The 15,620-nt window shown below is 51.2% G+C and overlaps 3 protein-coding genes across 3 annotated transcripts; 2 read left to right on the top strand and 1 right to left on the bottom strand.

The window, feature by feature from the left end:
• Positions 1-3,284: 3,284 nt before the first annotated feature.
• On the top strand, positions 3,285-4,368 carry COCSUDRAFT_62334 (hypothetical protein; the record flags this gene model as incomplete). The annotated part of the gene is made up of 3 exons (XM_005649411.1): positions 3,285-3,480; positions 3,620-3,914; positions 4,284-4,368. 3 exons carry the CDS (start codon positions 3,285-3,287, stop codon positions 4,366-4,368), a joined length of 576 nt encoding a protein of 191 aa, XP_005649468.1.
• Positions 4,369-4,999: 631 nt separating this feature from the next.
• COCSUDRAFT_62333 (hypothetical protein) lies at positions 5,000-8,235 on the bottom strand (the record flags this gene model as incomplete). Its single annotated transcript, XM_005649410.1, has 9 exons — positions 5,000-5,164; positions 5,475-5,593; positions 5,789-5,945; positions 6,358-6,459; positions 6,620-6,756; positions 7,021-7,188; positions 7,393-7,549; positions 7,692-7,828; positions 8,208-8,235. The coding sequence occupies 9 exons, from the start codon at positions 8,233-8,235 to the stop codon at positions 5,000-5,002; spliced, it is 1,170 nt and encodes a 389-aa protein (XP_005649467.1).
• Positions 8,236-9,134: 899 nt separating this feature from the next.
• On the top strand, positions 9,135-13,853 carry COCSUDRAFT_14348 (hypothetical protein; the record flags this gene model as incomplete). The annotated part of the gene is made up of 11 exons (XM_005649409.1): positions 9,135-9,323; positions 9,595-9,706; positions 9,913-9,988; positions 10,335-10,503; positions 10,786-10,905; positions 11,204-11,304; positions 11,545-11,668; positions 11,991-12,106; positions 12,761-12,803; positions 13,063-13,206; positions 13,722-13,853. 11 exons carry the CDS (start codon positions 9,135-9,137, stop codon positions 13,851-13,853), a joined length of 1,326 nt encoding a protein of 441 aa, XP_005649466.1.
• Positions 13,854-15,620: the final 1,767 nt, after the last annotated feature.

The raw sequence follows: 15,620 nt of genomic DNA, 5'->3' as shown, positions 1-15,620 counted from the left end.
TCCCAGCAACCCATCCCGACCCCCATTGTCATCAGACGGCGACAATTTTTGTAGCGATGCGCTCATGTGGAAAGAACATTCTATTGCTTGCCTTCCTCCTCAGGTAAACGTGAGGTAAGCAGGAGCTGCAGAGGGACTTCGAAGCAGAGGCCAACCTGCTGTGGTGGATGGGGTCTCAGGCTGGGAGCTCGTTGTTGCTGCCGGGGAGACGGGTGGCGGCGGCCGCGGCGATGGCGGAGGCGTCTGCCGCGCCTGCGCGGCCTGCGGCGTTTCATGGCCCTTGGCAGACTCCGTGGAGCTGCGCCTGCACCAGATAACATTGTTTCGTCAGTGATTATTATATTTTACAGATATTGTTGTTGGTACCCGCTTTTCTTGCCCAAACAGAAAAGCTGCAGATAAAGCTGGCCACACACCCTAACCCCCTCATTATCACAGTCAAAGGATGCCTTTTGTGCCAACCGCACAGCAATGGAAGGACACACGACACGCCTGCTCTTGCAGCGGTGGGAGGCAAGACTCTGAATACGCACACGTGGGCCCCTGAAGCCCCCATTGTTTTTCTTAGCCTGAAAAATTCCCACCTGGACGTTGGTGCTGCAGGCGGCTTCTGCGCAGCAGCTGCGGCGGCTGCTATAGACTCTGCTGCGGTTGTGCGGTCCCATTGGTGAGAGCCCCGGCCGCTGGAAAGAGACATATTTCCTGTCACCTCTCCCATTGACATGGACCGCTTGCTTGCCAGTGACTGGGCGGACCCTGCATTACCAGAAAATGCAGATGCAGCCCTACTATGTTGAAACCGAAGTCCCGCACTGGGCAAGATTCTTTGTGTTTTGCAATGTTGACCTTTTGGGGCCTGTGTCTTAGGCATTTTTCTGCCCTCAGCAGGGAGCTTCTCTTGAATCAGACGCCCAGGGAAACGCATTGGCATATCCCAATCAAGATGTCGCCCCAGCGAATTACAGCGTCGCTCAGATAGTGAGGTTTCAGCTCCCTGCTCATATGCCTTTTAGATCAAAGCAGGACAGAATGACACTTCAGAACCTTTATGTTGCCTTCACTTGAAAAGGGGATGTCATCCACAATATGGGGCCTCCTGCTACCGTAAACGGCTTGGGCAACATGAAATGGGCATACTGCCCTTGGACGGAAACTGGGAGGCCAATTTCACAAGAATTGCAGCTGAAATTCAACAAGCCGAGGGACATATGACACCAGCTTGCTGATGTGCAGGCGCACACGTGACAAGTCCCTCCCAGCTTGCTTCCACAAAATACCACCAACCACAGGAGTCTTTCTGGAGAAACTAGCACCTGAGTGTGTTGTATGCATTGTAGCTACCCTGCTCTGTGTAAGATTGCATGGTTGTCGTCCCTGTAGGCAGTCCCCTCTATTACTCACCTGAGTCTGGGTGGATCGGGGATGTGATGGGCGTGGTGGGCGCAGAGGGCGTTCCCTTTGCAGCGCCAGCTGGCGCTGATGTCCTTGTCAGGTATGACTGCATGTGGCCTCGCGCGTCCGTCCCCGCTGTCCGCAGCAGCATGCCGCTCACATCCACCTGCAGCCCACACCATCTCTTTCTAACTTCAATTCAAAATTACATCTGAAATCTGCGTGCATTGCTTCATGGCAATGCAAGCCCATGAATTGCTTGGATGGGTAAATTCAAGCTGACCAATCTCAGGAGCAGGCATTCACCTACAGCCACATTAGGTTGCCTTCCTGTAGGGGCCGACCCACTGATGTGTAACAGAGGACAAGCTTTGAGTTGAGTCCTTGCCAAACAAGGTCAAGACACCTGAAAGAGTTGTTGAAGACTGCGATTCAAAAAAGAGCAGCCCTTTGCATACGCTGGTTGAGTGAGGGGGATGAGAGAGGAAAAACTAGAGTGGTCTGCACGTAGGCACTGGCTTGAACAGTTCCTAGTCTCTTATCCAAATGTATCTATGCAATTTGCTGTTCGAGCTCCCCAGCCTCTGTCTTTGCTGCCTATTTACATTTGGGCAGGCCATGAGGGATTTGTCCCCATTTTCTCATGGGCTCCTCTAGAGTGGGCGGGAAGTTTACCACTGCTCCGGGTTGGGGAGGTGGCAGGCTCTGCGTGGGAGTTAATCCGACGCGGCCGGGGTTCTGGACTGCCGTAGGGGACCTCTGGACGGGGGGCTTGCTGCCTGGGGAGAGGACCGCCTCCTGCGCAGCCAACAAGCTGTCCTAGGTATCATTGGTCTCCACCTTCCAGATTGATCAGATCTGCAGAGCAGCCTCGGGCAACAGATGTGAAGGCTTATTGCCATGTCCAGCTGATCTGGGAGAGGCCTACCAGGCCTGCACGGCCCCCGGCAGAGCACGCAGTCCAAATGTTTGTTCACAGAGCAGATGCGGGCACTCACATGTATTGGTGCGCTCCCTACTGCTGCTGCATGTGGCGAGAAGGGGTTGGCGCGTGCTGAGGCTGTTGCGTGCAGAGGTGATTCCGTCTGCACAGAGATCACAAAGCTCAAACCAATTGTGGGTGTGATATAGACATGGAAGCTGAACTTGTCTTCATCAGGATGACCTCACAGAATTTTCAACTCAAGGATGAGTCACAGATCTGAATAAAAATCCACAGACATGCACAAAGAAGCGCTTGTCAGACACACTGCCAAGCCACACATGCAGTACAGATGCCACACCAGGAATGTTGGCGGAATGATGACGGGGTTGGGCGATCCAGAAGTGTGATGCATAGAGTCGTTGATGTCTGCCAGCAGAGTGGGGTGTGGCGAAGGGGACGGCGCAACTCCTTCCACACGAAATCCCACCACCTTGACGATCGGTGGGGCATTCTTGTTGATGGAGTCCGATCGCCGCCTATCCATAATGCGGTTTACTACCTCACAACATTACTTCAGTATACAATTTTGACGGAGCACGGATCTATGATTCTTGGGGCATGGACAACAGGATCATCACTCAGGAATTCTTGGAAAAGGCGGATCTGGCTCTAAACAAACAGTAGGGAGGGGGTGCGATAGTGTGAGCTATGCAGGATGTTCGCAGAGGAATATATCGGGATAAAATGCAAAATTTTAAGCAATCTATGGACATGAAGCCGAAGATGCACCAGTGGGGCGGCGAGCCTTCATCCCGGCTTCCAGCAGCTTCTCTTAAGGTTATGAATTGCAATGTGAGCAGGTGGCTGCTCGAAATGTTATGTTGGTAAAGTATCACGGAGGAAAGGTCACCTTTCCTGTCGACAAAAAAATTGCAATTAGTCGCAGTAGTTCCCGATCCTTACTAAGATGTCTGGCAAAGTGAAAATTTTCCATGGCGACACAGGCGTCGAGCACTACATCACCGATCTCAAGGATGGCATAGAGGCCAGAAGAGTATTGAATCTGCTGGGTCCTGGATATCTGAAGTTTTCGGACGATGACGTCGTTGTGCCAGGGGACCGACTGGCGGCGGGCGATTACCGCTTCTTTCGTGACTCTACAGGTTTGAAGCCGATACTCCCGCTTGTGGTTACTGCTTTACATCATATCGACTTCACTGTTGTTGCTGGATCTGGTTTTCTCAAAAGTACAGGAATGCAAGAATGCAGGAATTCTGGAGAGGGGATGGTTGGCTGTCGCAGCCTTGGCCCCAGCAGAGCAGCATGATCCCTCGAGAGAGATCGTGTCGCAGCTGCTGCAGCCGCCACTGGTACAGCTGCCAGGGACTGACGAGCTTGAGAAGCTGCTATTCAGCCCCCCCTCTGTCAAGCTGCCAATACATGCCAGGGTGCTTTGCAAGATCCAGGACTCAACAGTGGCTGAGCACTTCCAGGCAGCTGCACCTGCAGACCTGTCCTCCTGCATCAGCTTTGCAATTGACCATCCTGAGATGCCTGCCGGCCCAATCCACGGCGTAGACAAGCCCTGCGTTGCCATGTCTGTTCATTTGAACTTCCTCGTGACAGTTTCGCACCTGGACGCACTGTCAGGGAAAACATTCCTCCTAGCCGAACATGCCCCGTTTGGTTCACGTGAAGGCAGCACGCGACCAGATGGGATGCTGTACGGCACAGATGGCGATAGAGAAGTCTCCGTGTGGGATGAATGGGACGACAGCCTTGGCAGGGACTCGATCAGAGGGGCGATCCACTTTCTAGCAAAAAAGCCAGTCTCTTGTATGTATGGGGATACCAAGTACATGCTGTGCTTTGCAGCGGCTGGAAACCAGTTCCAGTTTGCTGCCATTATTTACAGCCAGCCCGAGCCAGTCCCAGTGCCCATAGGACAAGTGCTGAACATGGGCAGGCCTGTGGATAGAGCAAAGCTTGTTGTTGCGGCAGTGAACTACTACCGTTTCCTGGTTGCTTTTGACCGCGCTCTGCCGCAGTGAATGCCTTGTGGCCGGCCAAGGAGCTTGCAGTTGCAGCTGCTCACTGTGAGGTTTGTGAGCAAAGCTGTGAATGCCCGCATCAAGGCGGACCTTAATCCCATCATGGTCTGATCAGTCCGGAAAGCAGACATGGGCTCTGGAAGCTGTGGATTAGGAGTATGTGTGTCTGGACGATGCGCATGCGAGTTTTAGAAGACACGGACTTGTGCAATGCAGATTCAATTGTACTTGTTTCTTTCAATGCTTGACTGCAAGGCAGGACGCCGTGTACAGCTGTAGGGCATAGACATCCAGAACTTATCCTATATATTAGGCATTGTATTGTACATGACGGGCATATACCACACCGCTGCTCTAGCATGCTCGGCCTATGTAAGCTGCCGTTCTTTGCCATTCCAATCCCCCGTCGGCAGTGTAAGCAGCATGCGCAGTCTATAACGGTATCTCTGATTTTTGTGCACACTTTTCAAATCACTCCTTCACGATACCACAAAACAGCAACCCCCCTGGAGCCTCACAACACTTACAGAGAGTTGGTGCCTCGAGGGCAATTCCCGAAACTTGCAACAGTCACATACGGTGCCTGGCTGCTGACATTTAACGTATCATTTTTAACTTTTTTTTCCCACAATTATCGCCCGGCTGTGAGGTGGAGAGCCTGAGAGAGGCGGCTCTCGATGCCATTCAGGGCAGGCAGCACGGATCTTCCGAGGCTGCCTGTCGCTTGCGCTGCCCTGTTGAGCTCTGCACACAGTGCTCTGACCTGCAGATCCAGTGCAGCGCTCTTTGCACTCTCCTGCATTGCCCATGACAAATTGCGTGATCAATTGAAACGGTCTCAAGTCCTGCAACCCTGGTGCAGTCCAGAGTCCGTCAGGATGCCTCGCATTGCTTGCCAGGTGTGCACGTAGTTAAACAGTAGCAAGCGCTTTGGAGCACTCCTGCATGCTTCCCGGGTAGATCAGCGCTACCTTCACATAGCTCCTAGGTGCCCACATCGGCATAACAATCTACTCAAGGGGCCACAATGCTCAATTGCTGCAGAACAATGTGTAACCTCAACGGAGCATTCAAGGATGTTCATCAGTACGCCTTCAGCTACACACCTGCATGAAGCGCTGCTCTAAGTCCAAGATGTGCGCCTGGATGTATTGACTGTCTGAGGCAGCTCGGTCCTCCGCCTCAGTACCATTCCTCTCCCCAGACGAAGCAGTCCCATTCTCGCCTGCTGCACCACCATCAATTGGGGTCAGTGCCTCCTTACTGTTTATTATTTACTCTTAAAAAGTCAACACATTTGCAGAGGCACGGCTCGCTGCTCTGAACATCATATCAAAGTCCAACTTTCTGCTCTTAGAAAGCCTGAGACGCAAGCAAAGTTGCTGCCAGCTGCCGAGATTACATGAAATAGGGGTCACACCAGGTGGATTAGGAGGGGACGCCTCAGGACGTGGCGGCTGCTCGCGGCGCCACAGCGCGCTCTCCTCAAGCAGGTCCTTCAGCCGCTCCAGCTGCGCGGCAGCTTCCTGCGCCTGCCGCTCCCACGCCGCGCCAGCTTCCCGCACCTCCTGCAGAGCCTGTTCAGGCAACCAAAAAAGTAACTGCTGCACACAAAAATGGAAACAAAGAAGACCCGCAGAGTCCCTTGCTGCCTAAAATCGCAGCATGAGCACTATGTTGAGTATCCAGGATATCGGCGGCAATGTGCTCGCCAATCAGAGACAGCCTCAACATACCAGCATCCAGCTGGGTGCATCATATTGCTCTCAATTCAAATCTACCATAGCGGCAAAACCGATGGCAAGCTTGCCAAGATTCGTGCTGTCCTGGCATGTGCCTGTGCAGCGCAGGCTGCCTATTTGCCGAGCCTGCCACCCAAATTTGTTCAAGCAGTAATACGACTACAATGTCTTGGCATGTGCCGCTGCACAAACAGCATAAAGAAAATCTGTTCCCTGTGCTATTGTACACTATCAGGGCTTTCCAGACCTGGGAAAGGGCGTTGTTCTCATTGCCCATTCGGTCAGCCTCCACAAACTGGATGTCCAGCTCTGCCAGTAGCTTGTCTCGACTCGCCTTCAACTGAGTCACCTGCGGAGATCGACAAGAACAGTTACCACCTTAACTCTCTGGAGGCAGCAAACACTATGAGAGGATTTTCTGCTTCAGTTCCCAAGAACATGCAAGAGAGATTAGCTGGCGCACAAAGAGTAGTTCAGAGCAAACGGAGAGTGCATTAAGAGGCAGGCACCTGGCGTTTGAGGGCAGTGATCTGTCTGGCCATGCTTTCTGGGTCTGTGGCTGTCTCCTGGGACAGCACTGACTTTGCCATAGATGCCGGCCCATTATAGGCTGATGCTGGACCTGGCAAGCTGGGGGGCGGAGGACCTGCACAGAGGAAGCGCTGTCCTCAATTCCAAAGTGTATTTTATTCCACCTGTGCTGTACCATGCTGCATGCATGCAGATGACGATGCTTAAAACAATCTCATTTCATATAGGAGTCATGCTGAGGTCAACATGAGGGAATGCGTCTTTCATGTGAGATGCGTGGTGCTCAATTTGCATTTGAGCTTATAATTATTAATTAATATCATATATAATCATATTAAGCTCAAGCATATGATGAGCTTGTAATATGATGAGCACGCACCTGCAGAGTGTGCCATTTGCAGCTGCTGCTCGAGCTGCTGCATGCGCTGCCTGGCAGCTGCCGCCTCCCTTTCAGCTCGCTCCCTTCCTCCCTTGGCCGATGATAGCGCTGCCACTAGTACAGCATTCCTGCTGCGCTCCAACTCCAGCTCTCTACTGGTGTCTGCGCCTGCAAAGATCACATCAAGCTGTTTTCATATCTAATAGCTGCAAAGCTCATTGGTATTTTACTGGCAGCATGCCATGACATGCACCAATGACATAGCAAACTGCGTTGGGCATGTTTGAGGCAGAAAAAGCAAGAACACCACCATGGTCTGCTTTGGAAGCTTAGGTAGGGTAAGAAAGCAATTTAAGCTCAGGAAGGACGTACCGTCTCCAGCAGGTGCAGCATCGCTGGCGTGAGAGATCTCAGCTCCATTTGCAGATAGGCGAGCCTGCAGTGCATCCACCTCGGCAATAGCGGCTGCTGTCTGCTCCTCAGCCCTCTGCTGGTCTTCCTCTGCCTCCTGAGCACGCTGCTGTGCTGCCTGTTACCCAGCCATGCATCTCAGACAATGCTTCAGTATGCCATTGTGAGCCATCATGCTGAGGGCTGTCAGGATGATGCAGGCCATGCACTAGGGACAAGCTTTCTCCCATAATGAGCTTCTCTATGGGTTGAAGCTGCACCAGGAGATTTGTTGCCAGCTCATCTCTCGCTCTCTGCAGCCTCTGCCGCTCAAGGGTGACTCTCTCCAGAGCCTCCTCGGCGGACCTTCTCGCTTCAGACTCTGCGCTTAATGCTGCTTGGAGCTGTTGCAGCTCACCTGCACAGCATAATATCCCGCCTGTCAGCAAGTTGTGAGGGTGACTTGGGTGACAAAGCCCATTATGGTCAGGACTTGATTAGTCTAGACATACATTCCAAATTGAGTGACGGGTGCTGTGACCTGATGAGTTGAGATCTTGCAGCTTCTGAGCCAGGTGGTCTCGATCCTCGGTGACCTGCACACACAAGCTGATGGAAGTGATGGGTTGTGTCCCTGGTTAGAACTCCTGCTTAGGGAATAATTTTCGGTCATATGTCTCTCAGCATAATTCAGCAGCATCACAATGCCAACTGCTAGCAACTAATTTGCAGGAAAGGCCGTCTTCACCTGGTTTAATTTTTGTTCAAGGCTCCCTACTGTGCGTCTTGCAGCGTACAGTTCTGCTCGCAGAGCGCTTGTTTCATTTTCAGAACCTGCCATAGAAATACCAAATCGGAACTTTCAGAATCTAAAAGAGTTCCTTACAGTGTGAGCTCGCCAAGACTAGTTCTAAATCGAGGAGTGCAAAGTCGAATACACACAAAGTAGTGTCCTCGATGTCATTGTAAGGCGCACATAATATTGCAATTTATTTACAAGAAGAAGCCTTGAGAAGACGCAACCGAAACTGATGGCACAATTCCCATATAGGAACACGTGAAAGAGAGACCTGCCAGAGCTCAGCTACCAATCAGATTCAGAAGTTTAGAACATCATCTGCTGGTCCCAATCAGCACAGCACGGTGACCCTATCACATTCTTATTTACACCTGTTCACTATCCTGTATTGCGAACACATCCATAGTGAGAGTCCTTCTCTGTGGAGGACCCATGCTCTGCATGGGTCAGGGGAACAAACCGCAATCACGCACTCAATAATTGAGAATGATGTGTTGCTGAATACAGCCATTTCTTCTTTGCAAAAGGGGGCCTGTCTCAACACTTCCGAGGTAGAATTTTAAACAGATCGGTACAGCTAGCCAAAGAGCGGTGGTGGCAAGGAGGAACCCGTGCGGCTAAAACTGGAAAATAAAGAGACAATGGAAGAGGATGCGGACTTCACGCAGATCACAATGTCTCAGCGTATGACTGACAAGCCCTCGAGTTCGCTTCAGCCCCACCACTACTATAGCGCTCCTTCTGGCAAAAGGAGGGCCGACTTTGGCAGTCAGCCACACGGAAAGGTGACTCGTACTTTGTAGAAACACACTTTGTATTTTCTGAGCCAATGATAGGGTACTGAACGGTTTCTTCCTGTCCAGCAAAAACGACCTTGAGTGCATGGATGTTCATTTTTTCACCAGGCAGTCTGACTCTTATTTGAATGTATGAACAGCTCTTCAACGATCCAGTCCACAACCACTTCAGGCTGGACCCAGTCTCCATGAAGATTGTAGACACACCTCAGTTCCAGCGGCTGGCAGACCTGAAGCAGCTAGGTTGCACCTACTATGTCTTCAGAGGCGCTTCACATGCCAGGCAATTCCCTTTTGCATGTATCCTACGCTCATCAGTAATTTGCCATCCTTCCTGGATGCACATGACTGACAGTGAGGATCTATGGCTTGCAAGGAAAAGGTGTGATGCATGTGTCGACATCTCGAAGGCCATCTCGAGGGACAACATGTCGACGTCTCATGCTTGGTAGAGATGCTTGAGTGAGAGCACCATCTGCTTGCATGCCAAAGTGAGGCATGGCATGGACAGCCTGATCCTGCTTTCAGGAGGAATGTAAGAGCAATGTAATTTTGATGTAATGCCGGATGGTTTGGTGCAGGCTTGAGCACTCATTGGGAGTGGGACACCTGGCGTACACCTTGGCAGACAGCATCTACAGGATGCAGAGAGATGAGCTGGACATCAGCAGGAGCGATGTGAAGTGCGCTGAGGTTGCAGGTGTCTGCTTCAACAAAGATACCTCCCACACACCAATGTTCCCTGTGACTGCATTACATTGTAAAAGGGGCAGAGGCGTGAGGAGCAAGCCTCTTTAAAGCTTTTTGGCAGATGCTGCAGCATAGGAGGCATGCATGTGAGGCATGCTTTTATGCTGTGCAATTTGGAAGCTGTGCAGGGGTATTATGGATGCTTGTTTGGTGCAGGGCTTGTGCATGATTTGGGCCATGGGCCATACAGCCATGTGTTTGACCGCGTCATGAAGCAGATGGGAAGGAACTGGTGCGCGCTGGCTGCATGTCATGAATAGCACATGTGCTTGCAGAGTGCAGGCACAAGCTAGACCTGGTATAAGCAGCTTCTTCACTGGGGTCTGGATTTCTTCCTCATAGTCACAACGCGAAGCTTTTACAGGGTCCTCCTTGACACTTACACTTGTAGATACTTTTGCAGGTTCGGAGCAAGATATTGAGTGAAGCAGCAGAACAATTTAGGGTCATGCAACTTGTGTATTAAAATTCGTGTATGCTGCCAGGATGCATCGACTGATGGTTTCCGTTGCCAGACAGAGAGTATCTAAATTGGAGACATTCAGCATTTTCTGAAAGTGCATTGTGTGCGCTGCCAGGGTGCATGAGCAGATGTCAGTGAACATTCTGGACGACATCCTGGCGGACAATGTGCATGACATCAGCGAAGCTGACCTCAGCGAGGATGAGATTAAGCATGTCAAGGCCATGATCACCTCTGAGAAGGGCGGCCTGCCTCCTCCACAGGGCAAGCGATGGCTGTATGAGGTGTGTCATGGAACTCCTATTTTACTTGTCTCTTTAAATGTCAGCAAGTCAGAACATGCAATATGCGTTGCATTGTCGCATGCATGCATGCATGCATGCATGGCCCATGTCCTGCTCGGTTGGAAGGCTTCTTGTTGTCACACAGACATTCAACATGCATAGGCAGTACTGCTGTTGACAGTTGTGGAGGTTTTTTAGCCAACTAAATATTGATACGAAGAAGTCACAAAAAAGTACCACATGCGATGAGTGTGACAGAGATTTAAAATGTGGCTGTACCAGATTGTGGCCAACAATCGCAATGGGCTGGATGTGGACAAGTATGATTACCTGCAGAGGGACGCCCTCTACTGCAATGTGCGCACCTCCGTCGACATCAATCGCATCATGACCCTGGCAAAGGTGAGAATCAACTTCTCTTCCCTTTTGCTATGGCTGGAAGGTGCATAAGAAGAAGCTGCAGGACTGTGCCTGGGCAGCATGACACACCCATCACTGTCCTGCCTCAGAGCATTTGTGGTCACGCGGATGTTGGAAGTAGGCTCGGCTTGGAGCATGGAATATGCCAGGACTGGGCTGTCAGGGCAATGGCATTTGCTGTCTGTAGGAGATCATGTTTCTTACTGGAGTCCAAAGAAATATATGTCTCTCTACACATGTACAGTGTCGATAACTGCAAAGTCTGGTCCTCTGGGAGCAGGTGTTGGACGATGAGATCTGCTACAAGTACACAGAGTTCCAGAACGTGTACGAGGTGTTTGCCACTCGCGCCAGGATGTTCCGCTCTGTCTACCTGCACAAGTGCGGCCGGATTCCTTTTCCTATTGCTATTGCTATTCCTGTCATGCCCTCTACCTTCGCCTCTTTAGCTGAGCAAAGCAGGACCGCAAGGTATTTGCTGCAGGAGGTTCCTTTGCAGCTCTTGCTTCTTGAATTAGGTAATGAAATTTTGGCAGGAGGACTTTCAGCAGGAAGGGATCATGCATGCAATGTCAGTATGGTCTACGTGGTAGGGCTGAATTTTATCTCTTGCCCTGTCAGGAAGGCGAGGGGAGTTGAGCACATGATTGTGGATGCTCTGCTGGCAGCAGAACCCACGCTGAGGCTTGCAGAGAGGACAGAGGACTCCAGGGAGTTTGTCCGCCTTGATGACACCATTATCAAGGTGGGTGCTCGATTGGATATCTTCAAGTGCACAATTATCACTTTATCTGTACAGTCTCTTTCCTTAGTGAAATTGGGGATTGATAAACCAGTGAAGCACCAAGGCGGATTGGAAGAGGTAGCTCTGCACTAGGGCTCTGGCTGTAGATGATCAGTGTTCCCATCAAGGTGTGACAGATTGGTCACTCTCTCTAAACTTTTACCAGCATTCCACAGTGGCGAAATGCAGCGTCAGAGACTGGATCAGCCCAAAATTACAGGTGATTGAGAACTGGGGAGTAGCGCGGCCGGGCTTTGGGGCATTGGCGATGGACGCTGACGAGGACGGCGAGTCATCCATTACTACCGCGCAGCACATCCTGCAGCGGCTGCGGCGTCGCGACCTGTACAAGTTTGTGGACGAGTTCATCGTGCCCCGAGAAGAGCTGGATGCTGACAGGTGAGGCTGCCACTATCTGTGTCTCTTTGAATGCCCAGCAGGAAATGCGAGATGAGTGAGTGACATTTTCAACCCCAAAAAATGTGCCAATCTTGACACCCTAGACGGGAGACAGCAGCACATATCCTTGAGACAAGCTGCTGGTCTCCAAGTGCCCACTATGTGGCAATTCCTGAGGATCTGAGAACGCCATTGCGATTGCTCTGACTGGGAAGTCAGGGCGATGACATGCCTCTCCCAGCTCCTCAAGGACGGCCTCAAAGCTCTTTATATACCTGACCATGTGTAATTGCGATTACACATGGGGACCTCCACCTGGTAGTAAAGACCCTGTGGACGGTAGTCTGCGCGGCTCTGGTAGTGGTAATTGAGGTGGGCTGGCCATGGCCTCACGTTGGCACATGCAGCAAGAGGTAGCAGTGTGCAGGCATGCAAGTGCTAGCTACTGGTGTATCTCATGCAGAGCCCTGATGCAGCACCAGAATCAACATCCTGTGATCTATGCAAAAACCAGCCAAGGTGCACTTTGACTGCTTGCAGAGCGGGCATTTATGGGCGGACATTCATCTACTGCATATTTACTGAGAGTGCTGCTGCATGCAGCTGGAAGGAGCCGAGCGCACAGGACATCGTGAGCCACAGCTCTGACAGCAGCATGAGGCTCAACCCAGATGACGTTATCATCGATGTCGCCAAGGTGTGAGTCCCTCCCTTCTGTATGCCACCCCCATATAATATGGTTTCAGCAAAATGTGACTATTGCTGCATGTGACCAGAGACAAAGATTGCATTGGTATTTAGTACTTGTAGTACTCAATACCTGTGATCATCTGCCATGTCACTCGTTGGCTACCCTATGCACATGCGCAGCACACACTGCTTTATCCTCAAGCTCCTAGAACACCAGATCAGAAATCTGCAAAGACATCATTGCCAGCAATCTTTTGATAGATTAGGTAATGGGGGGTTGCCAGGTGGACCTGACTAAGGGCAGCCAGAACCCGATGGACTCGGTATCCTTCTTCCACCACGCAGAATCGACCGAGAAGGTGTCTCTGCGAGCCAAGCAGATCAGCACCATGTTTCCGCTCTCCAACCTGGTGAGAATTCTCCCTACTTTTTTATTGTTTCTCCTGCTCTCTTTTCGTGCACAGCAGATCTAGGCCTGTCAACTTCTATGTGGGTGCCATTTTGGCCCTGCCAATGTGATGTGCAACTGTACAGGAAGACATGGCCATTTCGTTGGTCTCTCCTAAGCATGCTTCTTGCTAGGATGCAAGCCTCAGGCATGAATTGTGGTGGGGTTCTGATCAGACACCACACATGCTGCCAAATAGTAGGGCGCATCCAGAATATCCGCTCGATGCTGTGGCAGAATTTAGCTGATGGTGTAAGACTGTGGCCGCCAAATACTGATGGCAGTTTGACACCACATAATCAAGTAAAGTGAAGTGCAACATCATGTGCTGCGGAGGAGAGGAACGCCACAGGATGAAGTCCCTGCCCCTGCGTGACACAACACTGGCATGTGTGCATGCACCCAGTCATTAGTAACACGCAATTGATTGGGAAATGAATGATCAATATAATAGATGGCTCCGTTTCTGCACTGCAGGAGAAGCACTGCCGCATCTACTCCAAAGACAGCAGCCCAGCAGTGGTGGCAGCCACTCAGGAAGCCTTCAGATCTTGGCTGGAGCAGCGGTTTGGGGACAGAGTGCAGCTGTGCACGCCTGCTCGCAAGTGAGCTCCCTTGCTCATCCTGTCAGGAATTTTGTCAGTCTCGTTAGTACTTTATTACATGCAGTCGTGTGTACGGGCCAATGGTTCAATGGCATGCAAGGAAGGAGCATGCACAGCACATGCACAGAAATGCTTGCCACGTAGAAGCAGTGAATTGCAGAAAGTCAAATTTTGGCAGCTCCATCTCCATTTGTTGGCCCTCGCTCTGTCTTCATGTTTGCAGCCTTTCTTGGCTCGGATAGCTGCAACGCAGCAACTTGACTGCCTTGGAGGATTGCTCCTGCAAACCTTCAGAGAAGCTCAATATTTAAATTGCGAAGATAAACATTCACACGGAATCCTCAGGAATGTTTGGCTTAGAGCGCTTGTAGCGCTGTGCAAATTCAATAACAATTTTTATTCCAGCACTGCCTTGTGAGCGCAGGCCGCGAAATGAGCTGCCACCGATGGTGCGACTGGAGAACAACCCACGCAAGCGCTCGCTTGGTGACGCATTTGTACACGCACATAATAGATAGCAGCTGGCAGGGAGAACTGATTTCTGTAATTCTCCCTGGCAGCCGAACGTTGCACTAAGCTGAGATTTCAGTGGGGGCTCAAAACTACTGGAGGTTGTAGTGGGGACCCTGTTGCTACTGTGAAACAGTGTGGACTGCGAGTTTGTGCGCGCACTCAACAGATAGCAGCCGGCAGGGTGGATTGCAATTGGAGGTTTAAATCCTTTGGCAGCCGAACGTCGCATGGGGCTGAGATTTCACACGGTAATAGTAATGGAGACCTGAAGCTACATCAGAACAGTGTGGACGGCGTGGTATAGAGATAGCAGCCAGCGTGGGGCACTGGACACAGCTCCATCTGCTGTGTTTACATCCTCCTGCAGCCAGACAGCAGGGGATATCGGAGATAGTACCCCCTGCAGAAAATGCAGTAGGAATTGGAGTTCTTCTTAGCGATCAGGGGACAACAGAGCAGCTGAAATAGAGCAGCAGAATAGGAACTTTGAAGCCGCCCCAAGCCATTGGGGCTGCCTGGCGGCAACGAAGCTGATTGGTCCAAGTTTGTCATGGTTTGTGATGACAGTTTCCTTGTCAATATAATGGGGTACAGTCGACGTCGATGTGAAAGCAATCAGATGGAGCACACTGAGTGGAATAAGGACATAGATCAGATCCACGTGAATGCGCATGTTCGATATGGGTCATACTCATACTCATGAGCGTTGAACTTCGAATTACCAGTGCATGCATCATGATGCTGCATGCCAGTTATGCCCACCGGTGCTCATGGAACAAGCACCACCATTTTCATCAATCGAAAGAGGTTGGGATTGATCTTGTCCTTACATCTAATGATGGGAAATGATGGAGGGACTGTGAGGATCTTCTGGTCCCTGCTGTGAGAGACTGTCCTGAACATCTATTAACATACTTGTGCGCATGCCCACAAGCTTAAGCATGCATGGTGAAAGTGCCAGAACACAGTAGCGCTAGCGCACGTGCGCACGTGGTGCAGCATGCTAGCACCCACATGTGCACCGCTGTACGGTGCTGGGTTAATTGCACATGTTGTGTCACTAAATAAAGCAAAGCAAGCACCCAGACATCCTCATCCAAAGTCAAAGCCCAAGAAATTGCTTGCCATGGAGCTCATGGCCAACTCAAAATTTCTCGTGCAGGCACGTGCCCAGGCACATGCGCCTAGCATGCTCCTCACAGCACCGCGAGCCACTTTCCACCCTGGTCCGCAAAACGGACGTTGTGCCTCGCGCAGA

The sequence above is a fragment of the Coccomyxa subellipsoidea genome (assembly GCF_000258705.1).
Source record: "Coccomyxa subellipsoidea C-169, whole genome shotgun sequence".
Lineage (NCBI taxonomy): Eukaryota > Viridiplantae > Chlorophyta > Trebouxiophyceae > Coccomyxaceae > Coccomyxa > Coccomyxa subellipsoidea.
Note: the sequence above shows the minus strand (reverse complement) of the source record. Positions and strands in the feature narration are given on the sequence as shown.